The sequence below is a fragment of the Bombina bombina genome, chromosome 2 (assembly GCF_027579735.1).
Source record: "Bombina bombina isolate aBomBom1 chromosome 2, aBomBom1.pri, whole genome shotgun sequence".
In the NCBI taxonomy this organism is placed as follows: Eukaryota; Metazoa; Chordata; class Amphibia; order Anura; family Bombinatoridae; genus Bombina; species Bombina bombina.
In genome coordinates, this window is record NC_069500.1 from 778,114,194 (window position 1) to 778,130,529 (window position 16,336).

At 39.2% G+C, this 16,336-nt stretch overlaps 1 protein-coding gene across 1 annotated transcript in view; it reads left to right on the forward strand.

Annotated features, from left to right (window-relative positions):
- The window catches only part of MAST3 (microtubule associated serine/threonine kinase 3), a 308,309-nt gene extending 292,346 nt beyond the window's left edge, over positions 1–15,963 (forward strand). The window contains exons 25-26 of the mRNA XM_053702937.1: positions 9,698–9,879; positions 13,794–15,963. Of these exons, the coding sequence (XP_053558912.1) occupies positions 9,698–9,879; positions 13,794–14,857 (1,246 nt within the window). The 3' untranslated portion in view covers positions 14,858–15,963. The remainder of the gene's footprint in view (positions 1–9,697; positions 9,880–13,793) is intronic.
- Positions 15,964–16,336: the final 373 nt, after the last annotated feature.

Genomic DNA, 16,336 nt, shown 5'->3' on the forward strand with positions numbered 1-16,336 from the left:
TCCAGTTTGATTCTCAGGTGGGGTCTTCCGGAATTGGATCTTATGGCATCTCGTCACAATGCCAAGCTTCCAAAGTACGGATCAAGGTCAAGGGATCCTCAAGCTGTCCTAATAGATGCTCTGGCAGTTCCCTGGAAGTTCAGCCTGGCATACGTGTTTCCTCTGTTTGCCCTTCTTCCTCGTGTCATTGCTCGGATCAGGCAAGAGAGGGTGTCAGTGATTCTCATTGCGCTGGCTTGGCCTCGTAGGATCTGGTATGCAGATCTGGTGGAAATGTCATAGTCTCCACCGTGGAGTCTTCCATTAAGAAAGGACCTTCTACTTCAGGGGCCCTTCCTTCATCCAAATCTAGTTTCTCTGAAGCTGACTGCTTGGAGATTGAATGCTTGATTTTATCTAAAGGTGATTTTTCTGAGCCGGTTATTGAGACTATGATTCAGGTGCGTAAGCCTGTGACTAGAAAGATTTATTACAAGATATGGCGTAAATATCTGTATTTGTATGAATCTAAGGGCTACTCTTGGAGTAGAGTAAGGATTCCTAGGATTTTGTCTTTTCTCCAGGAGGGTCTGGAGAAGGGTTTGTCTGCTAGTACACTGACGGGTCAAATTTCTGCTTTATCTATTTTGTTACATAAACAGCTGACGGACGTGCCCGATGTTCAGTTTTTTTGTCAGGCCCTGGTAAGAATCCGGCCTATGTTTAAAGTGAATGTAAATTTTGATGCTAAAGTGCCCGGTTTTTAAAACTTCGATTAAAAACAGGGGCACTTTAATTCATAAAAATTTTCATTTCACTCCTGTTGTGAAAAAAAACTTACCTTTTAATCTTCACAGCAGCTCCAGCTTCCTCCACCTGTTTCAAAGCCTCTTCCTGGGTCTAAAATGAGGCATCGGCTTCCTCCAATCACAGCAGTGAATCAGACACTGAATCCCCCGGGGGGGAAGCTGTGATTGGAAAATGACCTATCAATCATTTCTGACATCAGAAATGGCTTGTGAGACCGGAGAAAGCTGGAGCTGCTGTGAAGTTTAAAAGGTAAGTTTTTTGTCACAACAGGAGTGAAATGTAAATTTTTATGAATTAAAGTGCCCCTGTTTTTAATCAAAGTTTTAAAAACCGGGCACTTAAGCATCAAAATTTACATTCACTTTAAGTTTGTAACTCCTCCTTGGAGTCTTAATTTAGTTCTCAGTGTTCTCCGTTTGAGCCTATGCATTCTTTGGATATCAAGTTGTTAACCTGGAAGGTTTTGTTTTTGGTTGCTATCTCTTCGACTCGAAGAGTCTCGGAGCTTTCTCCACTGCAGTGTGAGTCTCCTTTCCTTATTTTTCATTCTGACAAGGTAGTACTGCGTACTGCTCTGGGTTTTCTTCCCAAGGTGGTTTCTGATAAGAATATTAATCAAGAAATTGTTGTTCCTTCTTGTGTCCTAATCCTTCTTCTCATAAGGAACGTTTGTTGCATAACTTGGATGTAGTTCTGGCATTAAAATATTATTTTCAGGCGACTTTCGCCAGTCTTCTTCATTATTTGTTTTTTTTTTCTGGGAAACGTAAAGGTCAACCATTCAGCCAATCGGATTGAACTTGAATCTGATTGGCTGATTCAATCAGCCAATAAGATTTTTCTACCTTAATTCCGATTGGCTGATAGAATCCTATCAGCCAATCGGAATTCGACGGACGCCATCTTGGATGACGTCATTTAAAGGAACCTCATTTGTCAGGAAGTCGTCGTGCCGGATGGATGTTCCGCGTCGGAGGAGCGAAGAAAGAAGATTGAAGATGCCGCTTGGAAGAAAACTTCGCCCCGATGGAGGACCTCTTCTTTGCCGCTTGATTGAAGACATCGCCCGGATGGAAGACTTCTTCTCTGCCGCTTGATTGAAGACATCGCCCGGATCGGATGAAGAGTTCTGCCCCGCTGGGTGAAGACAAGGTATGGAGATCTTCAGGGGGGTAGTGTTAGGTTTATTTAAGGGGGGTTTGGGTTAGAGTAGGGGCATGTGGGTGGTGGGTTGTAATGTTGGGGGGTGGTATTGTGTTTTGTTTTTTTACAGGCAAAAGAGCTGATTTCTTTGGGGCATGCCCCGCAAAAAGCCCTTTTAAGGGCTGGTAAGGTAATAGAGCTGTTAACTTTTTTAATTTAGATTAGGGTAGGGAAATTTTTTTTATTTTGGGGGGCTTTATTTTATTAGGGGGCTTAGAATAGGTGTAATTAGCTTAAAATTCTTGTAATATTTTTTTTTATTTTTTGTAATTTAGTGTTTGTTTTTGTAGTTTAGTTTATTTAATTGTATTTTAGTTTAGATATTTGTAGTTTATTTAATTTATTGATAGTTTAGGTGTATTTGTAACTTAGGTTAGGATTTATTTTACAGGTAAATTGGTAATTATTTTAACTAGGTAGCTATTAAATAGTTATTAACTATTTAATAGCTATTGTACCTAGTTAAAATAAATACCAAGTTACCTGTAAAATAAATATAAACCCTAAAATAGCTACAATGTAATTATTAATTACATTGTAGCTATCTTAGGGTTTATTTTATAGGTAAGTATTTAGATTTAAATAGGAATATTTTAATTAATAATATTAATTAGATTTATTTTAATAGGAATTTAGTTAGGGATGTTAGTTAGGGTTATTATACTTAATATATATATATATAATATAATAACGATATTAACTATATTAACCCTAATATAATTAGGGTTAATATAGTTAATATAGCTGGTGGCGGTGTAGGGGGATTAGATTAGGGGGTAATCTATTTAATATAGGTGGCGGCGGTGTAGGGGGATTAGATTAGGTGGAAATACTTTTATTATAGGTGGGGGCGGTGTAGGGGGATTGGATTAGGGGTTAATAATTTTAATATAGCTGCGGCGGGGTAGGAGCTCACATTAGGGGGTAGGTAATATAGCTGGCGGCGGTATAGGGGCTCACATTAGGGGGTAGTTAATGTAGGTGGCGGCGGTATAGGGCTCACATTAGGGGATAGGTAATGTAGCTGGCGGTGGTATAGGGGCTCACATTAGGGGGTAGTTAATGTAGGTGGCGGCAGGGTCCGGCAGCGGCGGTTTAGGGGTTAACAACTTTATTAGGTGTGGCGGGGTCCGGGAGCGGCGGTTTAGGGGTTAATGCATTTATTATTAGGAGAGTGAGGGGGATAGCGGATAGAGGGGTATACGTGTCGTGCTATGTTTGGGAGGCGTGTTAGACAGTACGGGTGATTTCATAACTTAGTCAGGTTTTGTAGGCGCCGGCAGTTTCTAATATACACCAGCAGGTAAAATAGATCACTTGTGACACATAAAGGGGGAGAAAAATTTACATTACACAGGCCCTTTTTTAGACAGATATTAAGCCATAAAGCAAGCGAGAATGACAAAGATTAAAGCATAGCTACTTACAGTAAGATATATGGAGACACTTGCCACACACAGGCAGACAGAGAGATGCAAAACATATAGACACTGAGAAAGGGAGAGATTATAGAAACTAAAACCAACAAATAATAATCTATAAATGAAACTGTATGCAGTTGGTTTTTCAAAACTTTGCATAACTTTGCATTATGGGAGTGTAATTCCATGTGCCCTTCAGGCCTTAAAGGCATTACATCCAGATAATTTCCTGTTACACTTTGCATATCTGTCCTCCCGATGATGGCACAACATTTAGCTTTTATTGCTGAAGCTTTCTGGGGTCTTTAACATTCAGTGCTACTTTTGATGTCAATTCATCCAGTAAATGATGAACACATGAAGAGGGAGATTATCATTATTAGATTAATAGTAAGCCAACATTTAAAGTAGCTTCAACAAACTATTGAGCAGTTATAATCCATCCTAATCTTCTCCGCTTCCTTTGTCCTTTAAGCCCAGAGGCAGAATTTTTCTTCACTTTCTGAGATGAGATTTTTTTTTTTTACTGACATTTTTTCTGCAGTGTCTCTAAAGAGCCGGTGTTGCTGCGTTAATTGCTCTTACTCAGTGTGTATGAGGACAGGTTAATGTACAATGCAGTAACAAGAAAAAGATGCTCCGCTAATGATAACAATTAAAAGTTTAACTTTTATTTCTTCAAGTTAAAAGCAAAAAGTATCTCCATAAAGAGCCAAATCTGGATAAACAGGGATTGTGTATCAGTCAGCCTTACGCGTTTCAGCTTATAGCATCATAGACAGGTTAATGTACAGCCTTGTTGCGGTCTGGTGTAGGTTCCCACAGTGTCACTCTGTCTGAGAACCTGCTCTACTGTACTGCCAGGGTTTATATGCTTTGCTTGACAGCACAAGGGGCTGGATCCACAACATCACTTCCATGTGGCTGTTTCTTGTATTTCCAGGTCCCATAGTGTCAGTACATGGAGACCTTGCGAGAAAGCAGCAACTCCTGTCATTCCTAGCAGCATTAGTCACTTCCCCACTCTTTTCTGCAAGATGTTTCTCCTCAGTGGACCAGGAAAAAAGTTCCGCTTCTTTTTAATCCCTGACTACCAGAGAGTACTGTGTGTTATGCTGTGCAGTGCACTACAACCCTTTTTGGCAGTTAAATATTTTTTTCTTTGATAGAGGCTGAAGCTTTCCCACATGATTTTATGAAATCTACACAGTTTTCTGAAAATGGATTGTTAAGGGTCCACAACCTAATTTTCAGAATACTATGCATATCCAATTGACTTATTTGGGGAAGCTTCATTCTCTATGATCTATACACACACACACACATATAATTATTGGGGAAAAAAATAATCTGGCTCCGAAGTTTTTGGTGTGCTCCTAGACTTAGAATATTTGTTAAGCCCTGCCTAACCTTTTCTGCTTTGTACTGTCACCCTGCACCGCACTGGAGTTCAGGAACAGGGAGGAAATTGGAGAAAGGAATGCAGTAAATATTTTTTTTTTTTAAATAAAGCTGAACAGTGCAGGCACAAATGTTATTAAAACTGGCACAGCTCCATTCTTTTTTCAGATATGCTGCATTTTCTGGGATCACAACGCAGATTGCACCATTTTCTGCCTTTGGGGCTAATTGGTGATCTTTTGGGACAGTTGCTAGTTTTTCAAGGACCAGGTCCTTCAGATTTCCAAATCAGGATAAGTGTGAGAGTTAATATAGCTTTGCTGTATGTGCCATCTGTATTAAACCTAATGAATCTCCAGGCTACAACAATAAATAAAGCATTGCTGACCTAAAATGTGTGCATTTTAGAGGTTATGTATTTTTTTCCTTATTTACTTTTTTAGGCTTTGGTAAATTACTTTAGTGGTAGAACTCCAGTTGGTATATACATTGTAATCCTTGGCCTTGTCTTATACAGTGAGGGAAAAAAATTATTTGATCCCCTGCTGATTTTGTACGTTTGCCCATTGACAAAGAAATGATCAGTCTATAATGTTAATGGTAGGTTTATTTGAACAGTGAGAGACAGAATAACAACAACAAAATCCAGAAAAACGCATTTCAAAAAAGTTATAAATTGATTTGCATTTTAATGAGTGAAATAAGTATTTGATCACCTATCAATCAGCAAGATTTCTGGCTCCCATGTGTCTTATACAGGTAATGAGCTGAGATTAGGAGCACTCTCTTAAAGTGAGTGCTCCTAATCTCAGCTTGTTACCTGTATAAAAGACACCTGTCCACAGAAGCATCAATCGGATTCCAAACTCTCCACCATGGCCAAGACCAAAGAGCTGTCAAAGGATGTCAGGGACAAGATTGTAGACCTACACAAGGCTGGAACGGGCTACAAGACCATCGCCAAGCAGCTTGCTGAGAAGGTGACAACATTTGGTGCGATTATTCGCAAATGGAAGAAACAAAAAATAACTTTCAATCTCCCTGGGTCTGGGGCTCCATGCAAGATCTCACCCCGTGGAGTTTAAATAATCATGAGAACGGTGAGGAATCACCCCAGAACTACACGGGAAGATCTTGTCAATGATCTCAAAGCAGCTGGGACCATAGTCCCCAAGAAAACAATTGGTAACACACTATGCTGTGAAGGACTAAAATCCTACAGTGCCTGCAAGGTCCCCCTGCTTAAGAAACCACATGTACAGGCCCGTCTGAAGTTTACTAATGAACATCTGAATGATTCAGAGGAGAACTGGGTGAAAGTGTTGTGGTCAGATGAGTCCAAAATCTAGCTCTTTGGCATTCAACTCGTCATGTTTGGAGGAGGAGGAATGCTGCCTATGACCCCAAGAACACCATGCCCAACATCAAACATGGAGGTGAAAACATTATGGTTTGGGGGGGGAGTTTCTGCTAAGGGGACACAACAACTTCACTGCATCAAAGGGATGATGGGCAGAGCCATGTGTCTTCAAATCTTGGGTGAGAACCTCCTTCCCTCAGCCAGGGCATTGAAAATGGGTCGTGGATGGGTATTCCAGCATGACAATGACCCAAAACACACGGCCAAGGCAACAAAGGAATGGCTCAAGAAGAAGCACATTAAGGTCCTGGAAGGGACACTGAACCCAAATTTTTTTTGCTTTCGTGATTCAGATAGAGCATGACATTTTTAAGCAACTTTTTAATTTACTCCTATTATCAAATTTTCTTTATTCTCTTGGTATCTTTATTTGAAACGCAAGAATGTAAGTTTAGATGCCGGCTATTTTTGGTGAACGACCTAGGTTGTCTTTTCTGATTGGTGGATAAATTTATCCACCAATAAAAAAGTGATGTCCGGGGGGGGCGTGTCCGAGCTGTGTTCTGGATAGGACGCATTTTCTGTGGGCTCCAGAGGAATCTTTAATAATCCGCCGTTTATTAACTTTAATCAGCAAGAATAGAACATACCATATAAACACCCCACAGTATTGGCTATTGTGGATCTATATTTTTCTATTTTTAGCTTTTTTCATGACACTGGAGGACCAGACCGGCGGCCTACTATTCCAAGGCAATCACCTCCCCCCCCCCTGGGTAGAGCCTGGTGATCAGTGCTGTCAGAGCAACCTGACTTACTGAGTCTCTACGACCCATAACACCTTCTGGACTGAGAGCTGAAAAGTTACTTAGCAATATCCTACTCTGACGGGCTCTCTGGAAGGGCAAAGAAATACTTCATGGCGGGAGTAAACAACCTAGAGCCCTTGGAGGACATACCGGTAAAACTTGCATCCCTTATGCACCGGCTCATAGAGTCTGCACCTTAAGACTATCTAGTACACAGATTACAAGTGATAGAGGAGGACACAGGGCATCAGACCGGGGTGCCTGCTACTATATCAACAGAGCTGAACAGAAAACAATACCTCAGTCCAGGTGCTGCAGCTAATGACTAAAGTCTACAACCTGTTTATTACAAAGAAAATGCCAGCAACCTGTTTAAAGGGGAATATCGCTGTCTGCAAACATCTCCAAACAAAGGGACTCCTCACACATATACCCCACCAGCCAAGCTCAAAGACCGGGAACCGCTCTATAATGTTAAGAGCACTTCGCGCAAGTACCAGCCTGATCTACAATACCAACAACCTGATACCCCGGTTTCATTGTTCACTAACCTGTCTTATATGGCAGATTCACCACCGTACAATGTGGCCTTACTGACTAATACGGGGAAAAGCATTTGCACCCCCTCACTGCAGACCGCTGTGGACACAAACTCAATGACGCTATTATGTTCTGCATTCCAGGCGACCAGGGGCATAAAACCATCTGATGAGAGACTGATAGCCACCGGATTACTTACATATGTGGCTGGGAGACACCGTCCCGATTACAAGAATACACGGCACTTTCCTTGCGATGTGGCGGTGTTGACATGGGCACGCTCGTGTTTTGATACAGGATGAGGGGACTGCTGTACAAAAAATGCCGACCATTTATGCTATATAATGTGGTAGCACTGCATGCAAGTTTTGTTCACGAGTTCCGCTGATTGTTCATTGTTTGATGTTCTAGCATTATGACATTACAAGGTTTGTAAGTTAGAGGTTGTTTTTGTATTTGCGCATATGTAACATGTATGTATCATAGGCAGAAGTTTTTACTGTAATACAGGGGAACACAATTTGATCTTAATGTTATTACCCTCTGGGGAAAAAGGGACGTTCAAGTATTAAGAGGAGATGGTCAGCTTTAATGTATAACTTTTGAACAATGCCTTAGTTACTTTAATGGCGCCCAGGCTGATCACACGTCACCGGTCCTCGTGCGCGGCTGGCAGGGATCTCTACATATAGTAGTATAGATAGGCTTCCACCGCTTAACAGACATGATGGGAATTTGTATGCCTTAGTAACAAACATCCAGCTATATTTAGAGCCTTGGCCTCTCCTCCTTACTAGACAGCTTTGTGTTCTGCTTACCGCTTGCTGTAGTGAATTTAATCACAGGATATAAGACCGTGAACCTAAAGGATATAATCATTTGGTCTCATGCTCCCAGACTATAAACCTGCTCTCTAATACAGGCATAAGCCCCCTATAGTCCCCCATGATAATTTACCTATGAGGCCCTGTCGGATATAACTCCAGTCATGTTTCTATATCGTCAAAAGCCAACCATCTTCACTAATAATACACTTTATTTTCAATTTTCCTGTCGCTATAAATAGGCAATTGCAGCTTTCTTACTAAGTGATTTAAGCATACTCTTGTGCAGTTATAATTTCTTAATTTGTTTTTTCTATACATGTTCAATGTTACCCCAAGTTGCATAATATCCTTGTACTAAGGATCCAAGAGAGATCTGAATCAATTTATAATGGGGAAAAAATTATGAGGACTTTGATCTAGAGGGTACATATGACGATTGCAATGCTGATGTGATATGTATATTGTACCGTATATCATATGATTGTATATTTTTCTTTTTTATGTTCTCAATAAAAATAAAAAAAAATAAAAAAAAGGGATGTCCAGTGTTTTGAACCAAGAAAAAAAGCTTAGATGCCTTCTTTTTCAAATAAAGATAGCAAGAGAACAAAGAAAAATTTATAATAGAAGTAAATTAGAAAGTTGCTTAAAATTGCACGCTCTATCCGAATCACGAAAGAAAAAATTTGGGTTCAGTGTCCCTTTAATCCCATAGAAAATCTGTGGAGGGAGTTGAAGGTTCAAGTTGCGAACATCAGCCTCGAAACCTTAATGACTTGGAGGAGGATCTGCAAAGAGGAGTGGAACAAAATTCCTCCTGAGATGTGTGCAAACCTGGTGGCCAACTACAAGAAACGTCTGACCTCTGTGATTGCCAACAAGGGTTTTGCCACCAAGTACTAAGTCATGTTTTGCATAGGGGTCAAATACTTATTTCACTCATTAAAATGCAAATCAATTTATAACTTTTTTGAAATGCGTTTTTCTGGATTTTTTGTTGTTATTCTGTCTTTCACTGTTCAAATAAACATACCATTAAAATTATAGACTGATCATTTTTTGTCAGTGGGCAAATGTACAAAATCAGCAAGGGATCAAATAATTTTTACCCTCACTTAAGGTCTTTGGATTAAAGCTTAGTGCTCCGACTTTTGACGTACTTAAGTTTTTTTTGTGTGTTTTTTTTACAGTGTTCTGTAAATACTCTTTAAAGTTAGGTTAACATAAAATCTCAACATCAGGCACCATGTTTTTTGGAGCTAGAAAGCCATGTTGTTTCACATGATAGATTATAGGATTAATCTGGCCACAGAGCGTAAACTAAACCTACTCTCTCTTTTTATGCAGGAAACGGTCGCTGTTCAAAAAGATCTCCAAGCAGTCTACAGTAATTCAGACCAGCAAGAGCTTCTCCTCTGGTCTTCATCAGTCATTGTCTTCCAGTGAGAGTCTCCCAGCCTCTCCCACTCATAGCCTATCACCAGGACCTGCCACCCCCAGCCGGAGCCCTGCACCTGACCTACCACTAGGTGTGTTGGTAGATGATCATGTCTTTTTTTTATTATTATTATTATTTTTCTATAGATACTTTAGAATCTTTACCAAGTAGTTATAAATGTAATATTTGATAGAAATGGCTATTTTCTGGGTTTTTTTGTTTGTTTGTTTTTTTAAATTTGAGCCACACACCCCAGCTACTTGGTGATTGTTGTGACAACATGCCACACGGTAGAACTATATGCACATTAGATAAAATTCCTATCAGTTGAATAAGCCTCTCTGCCTGAAGCAATACATGAACACATGGCCCCTTATTAGAACGCGTCAGTCCTTTTTCAAATAAATCATCTTGTGCTTGTCCAATTACCAGATGATTGTCATAACAATGACATTTATTTACAGCACTCGTCCTTTTTTGGATACTTTAGAAACTATAATCAACCCCTTGCCATTGAAAGACAATTCATTTGATAGAAGTAGGTTCCACCAATCAAGTAAGGGGTTTTATATCCTTATAATGGTCATGATATTGTCCTATTAATAATTATTACCTGGAATTAACCACTGTCTTTATTTTATTTTGTTGCTGTTGTCAGGCCATATAGCTTTATTTCTCTTAGTACATACACAGTTGGGGGTAGCCTAATAACTGTAATATAGGAATAGTATATAAATAGCTGCATTGCAGCGAATGTATATATAGGATGGTTTAGTGGTGGGACATTTTATTTATTTTTTTCCCATAGTACAAGTGTTTGGACTGGGGTGAGATAATGTATATATTCTCAAAATGAGTTCTCACCTCTCTCTAGTTAGCAAATGGAAGTTTTTTTTTCAGAAAGTTTATGATCTGTTGAGAAACAAAAATGCAGTTTAATTGCAATAAGCACAAAGGTAATACAATTGGTTCTACACAGGGGTAAAAGATGGCTCAGACAAATGATTTATAGTTTACACTAAGCTTAGCTATGCATTGTTCTCGTTCTTTGGTATAATTCGATATTTGATGTGATGTTCATCTTTGATTTCATTTTCATGCAGTTAAAGGTCCTGTATGTGAAACAAGAATGATACTATACAACACAGTGCACTATGGTATGTGTGGATGGGATACCATGAGATCATCTTCTTTGCACCGCAAAGAGAATGGAGAGAAACTTTCATAGTGTTAATAAGTTAAAATGTCCCAATTGGAAAATTTCTCACATGGAGAAGAGCTACTATAGCTCTACGTGATGCGCTCAGTACAAATGGGTGCAGGGGGTTCTAAAATGTATTCAATACAATATGTATACTGATTATATTAAAAAGCAAAGTCTTTCCTGTATCAAATACATTTGTATACTTTTGCTTTTTATTAAAAATGTTATACTTATTTTATTGAATACATTTTGGAACCCTCTGCATATTTGTACTGAGTGCATCACTTAGAGCTATAGTAGTTTCTGCTCCAAGTGAGTAATTTTCCAGATTGTCTTTAAAGGGACATTTTAACTGCGTAACACTATGAAAGTTTCTATTCTCTTTGAGGTGCAAAGAAGAGCTCAGATTATCACATTCTCACATACCATCTTGCACAGTGTTTTATAGTATCATTTTTGTTTCATAGTTCTTCACTGTTTGATTTTATACCACTGTTAATTATATTTCTATATATTTTCAAAGGCCCTGTATTTATATAGTGCATGGTACCTATTTGACACTGTAGTAGATGCCCGTTTCACATTATCTGCTATTTCTGCTTCCCAAACCTTTACATTCATTGTCACATAATGACCTAGTGGCTGATTTTCACAGAACACAAAGTTTTACAAATTCAAACTCCTAAGATCTCCTGTGGCCCCATGCCCATTTCTGTTTTCTCATACTGGACATCCATTTTGCACTTTCTATATATTCAGCTCGGTTGCTCTTTCATCAAGGAGTTATCCGAGTTCACTTTTTCAGTAATTTTTTAAAATGTATACTGCCCTCCTTCCCAAACACACTACACATCTTCACTACTCATCTAGGTGTATATGTTGTTTTGGCGCCTACCATACTATAATAATGGGATACTCTACATTACCTGTTAGATATTGTGATAGCTGTTAAAATCACTCCAGCACTTTAACCTATATATGGTTAGCTTGATTTGGGTGCCTATATGAAGTCTTCTAACTGCATCCTTTTTGCTGTGTGTTATAGGCTTTTTTGTCAAGTTAATCGGTCTTCTCTCACCTGCTCATTTCATCAGATGTAACGCTGTTGGTTGCGCGAATTTTTTTGTTCTGTTGTTTTGTGGCAAACTGGGATATCTTACCAGTTTGCTCAAAGTATCTTTTTTGCTTGTATGATATGACATATTTCTGTGTCTCTGAAGGTAGTTTGCCTCTTGTTTCCAGACTCAGGCACTTTGCCTACCCACCTTTTCCATATTATTCCATCTGGCATGGGTGCAGAGGTGTACAATTATTGATCTTGTGCAGCTATAATAGAACATGAGAGAGTGGCAGCACATTAATGACTATAGGGTTTGTTTTTGTTTTGTTTTTTTGTTTTTCAAAGTGCCTAACTCATTTTCCCTTTTATGTGACAGTGCGCATATGGCTTGACTATAAAAACAAAACTGTAAAGATGAAGTCATCTGAGCGTTTTTGCATAGTTTCTGCTTTCTTTATATAACTAAGTAATAAAGCAAATGTCCCTCTCTATACGTGTCACAGTCATATACCGCCCCCTGGCTCCTCAACTCAATTGCATGATTACTTTTCTGCCTGGCTACCTTATTGCCTTTCCTCAGACACCCCTGCCTTTATTCTTGGTGACTTCAACCTCCCTGTTGACAATCCCACTGCCTCATCTGCAAAACAACTTCTGCAACTCAATTCCTCTTTTGGCCTGTCACAATGGACTGACTTTCCGACTCACAAAGATGGTCATTCCCTTGATCTGATTTTCAGCTACTGATGGACTCTCACAAACTTCACAAACTCCCCTTTTCCTATTTCTGACCATCATCTACTCACTTGTAACATCACATCCCTCCCTACAACTCTCCCTCCTTCTACCCCTCACACCAAACTTCACAGAAGCACTAAGTTATTAGATCAGCAACAACTCGCTAGCTCTCTCAAACCTCTCTTCATCCTTTCCCGCCTCGACTACTGCAACTCCATCCTATCTCCTTTACATTCCATAATGAATGCCTCTGCCAGGCTCATCTTCCTTACACATCACTCTTCATCTGCTGCACCTATCTGCCAATCCCTTCACTGGCTTCCTCCTTGCCTCCAGGATTAAACACAAAATTCTGACTCTGACAAAGTCTCCAACTGCACTCCTCCCCCTATATCTCAGAACTTATCTCCAGATACTCTCCCTCCCGTCCCCTTCACTCTGCTCACAACCTCCTACTCTCCTCCTCTTTTGTTACCTCCACAAGACTTTCCCCTAGTTTTGTAAGCTTCAAGCATTGCCTAAAGACTCTACTATTCAGGGATGCATATAACCTACACTAACCTTTCATAATTCCATTTCTATCCCCTTGAACCCCTTAGCATGTAAGCCTATGAGCACAGCTGTGTGTAGATCACCTTCAAAAGAGCCAACTACAACAGTGCAACTGTCGGCAGGGCCCTCTACCCATTTGATCCCTATAAACATTATCTTGTATACTGCCTATGTTTATAGCGCTGCAGAATCTGTTGGCGCTATACAAATACCTGATAATAATAATGTGCAGAGTTCCACATAATGTGCTGTTGCGAAAGAACCTTAAACGTTGATGTATCTGTTTAGTATAAATATGATATATATATATATATATATATATATATATATATATATATATATATATATATATATATACACACACACATATAAATATACACATACATATGCTTTAAAGGGGAAACTGTGTTGAAATATTTGGTTATTCTTTTATTTTCTTTTTGTCTTACAGATGTTTCCCCACAAAGCACATCACCCTGCTCCAGTACACCAAGTTCTCCTGCTGGGCACATTCGTCCCAGCTCCTTGCAGTGCCTGGCACCCAAGTTTAGTGGAACACGTTATAAAGTGGGCCGCAGGAAATCTACCAGCAGTATCCCTCCTTCTCCACTGGCATGCACACCTTCACCTCTCCCACAGGCACCATCTTCACCACAACAATCTCCCTCCCCTTTGCTGCCAGGACTGCCCAGAAGTGGGCATAGCACTTTACAAGCAAAAACCCTATCTCCACCCATGATTGTTCGTCAGGGAGCTCGAACACGAGCAACTGAAGCCCCCAGATCCCCTTTGCTGAAGCGTGTGCAGTCTGTGGAGAAGATGGCTTCATTCTTGGCTGGTGGTCGTAAGACTACACCTCCAGAAACTCAGCATGAGGAGGAGATAGCTGAAGTATTGGAATGTAGGAGTGAAGTTGGGAATAACCGTAACAGAGAGTGGGGTCCTGAGAAAACAGAGTGGGATACAGAGGTAGTTGTTATGAGAAGGCTTAACCTCTCAGAAAGGCGAGACTCTTTCAAGAAGCAAGAGGCTGTACAGGAAGTTAGTTTTGATGAACTAGAGTCAGGTACTGGAGACCCTAATGCAAAGGAGCGGAAAGAGGGAGAAAGCTGTGGGTTATGGGAAAGGTTACCTCATCAGACAACTTGGGTTCCAGCTAGAACGGGTGTGTCGTCATTGGCTCCTTCTTTAGACCAACATTGTCGTATGGTGCCACAAATAGCTGTGCAAACCTCTGAGAATGAAGAGCAAGAAAAGTGTTCTGGGTTATGGGAATGCCAAGGGTTTTACCCCTTAGAAATGACTGTCAAAGACGAATTCCCCAATCCATTCTGGTTGACAGAGCCTACAACTGCAAGTTTAAAATGCAGCCAGACCAATAACTATACAGTGACAAAGCAAAGCGAATGCCAGTCTCCCAAACCCCTATCAACCTCAGACACCCAACCAGGTGAAGAAAAAGAGTCTGTTAACTTAAAGGAAGCAAGAGATCGTTCACCAAAAAAAGCCAGCTGAGCCAAATATTTTGCCAGCATTTATAAACTGCACTGAAGACTAAACACATCATGCAGCTGGTTCAAGACACAAATTTGTTAAAAGTATCCATATTATCTGGAGAATTGTGCTAGAAAATAATCCAGTGTACTCACTGTAAATAAAAAATTTGCGTCTGGGTGTATGTATAATACAGAAACAAATCAGTCAGCCTTGCAACTGAGTTTTCTATTTGTGGTGTCATTTGCTATTAGGCTGCATAGCTTTGAGATGACTATTCCTTCCGGCTTTTCCTGCACGCTTTCGTATCCGCCCTATTTGGTCTTGATTGTCGTGTCAGGTAACAATTTTTCGCTGTTTACTGAGAGCCAGAGGTCTAGCAGCGACACACTGATGTTAATACACCATCAAAGAAACGGATTGGATACAGAAGCAAACATTTTTCAATTTGAGCTTAGGGTACTTCTTTTATGCTTTTTTAAGAATTCTGTCCTCACTTAGGTTTACAAGGCATTGCACAGATGTTAATATATATTGGATGCTTCCATCCCCCAGCCAATTAAAGAAACTAGCAAGAAATATCCAAAGCTGCCTTCCTGGGAAAAAATGGACTTTTGTATATATAAAGCAATTTTTTAACTTATTTATTATTGTTTCGAATTATTTTAAGATGGCTGAGCATAAATCATTTGTATAATTATTATTATTTTTTTTATTCTTTAATTATTTTGTTTTTATATTTTTACAAATATGTGAATTTCATGTAAGAAGGCATAGTTTTTAGTCGTTCATTTTTTTTCCCTTTTACTTTAACTACTTAAACCATAAAAAAGCCAGCAATTGAGAGTGAGAAATTGAAAAAAAATATATATATTTTGAAAGTATTTATAGAGTCTGGCTGCCTGTCATGCTAGAGGTTTGTTTGCTAATTATTAAACCAGAAGTCTTCCCTCCTCTAAACTATGAGGTATGGCTGAACTTTGGCATAATGTCCTCTGGCAGTTAATACTGTTTTTTGTTGGTTTATTGTGTTTGCTTTTGTCTCTATTTCATAACTGAAAGTCTCTGTGAATTTAGTTATCCCAAATAAAATAGGAATAAATAAACTTATTTGCATTATCTAACAAGGGCATTGGAATTTACAAAGTCTCTAGTTATACTGATTGGTTATTTAAAAGTTCCCAGATATTGTGGTTACCTTTTTTAAAAGATTAAGATGTTTTGGGGTATTGAGGAAAAAGTCTATATATTTGTAAGCTTGATATGGGTTATATGTGTGTGTGTATGTGTGTATATATATATATATATATATATATATATATTTCACTGCCAGAAAAGACATGCAATGTATTAGATAAAATTGCAATGATTTATTAGGATATAGATTTCACATTGTATTTTATCATAGTAACCCAAGTAACTAAAATACAGTTTTCTATCCTATATCATGGAGACTCCATGACGTAATTCCAATTACTAGTGGGATATTCAGCGCCTGGG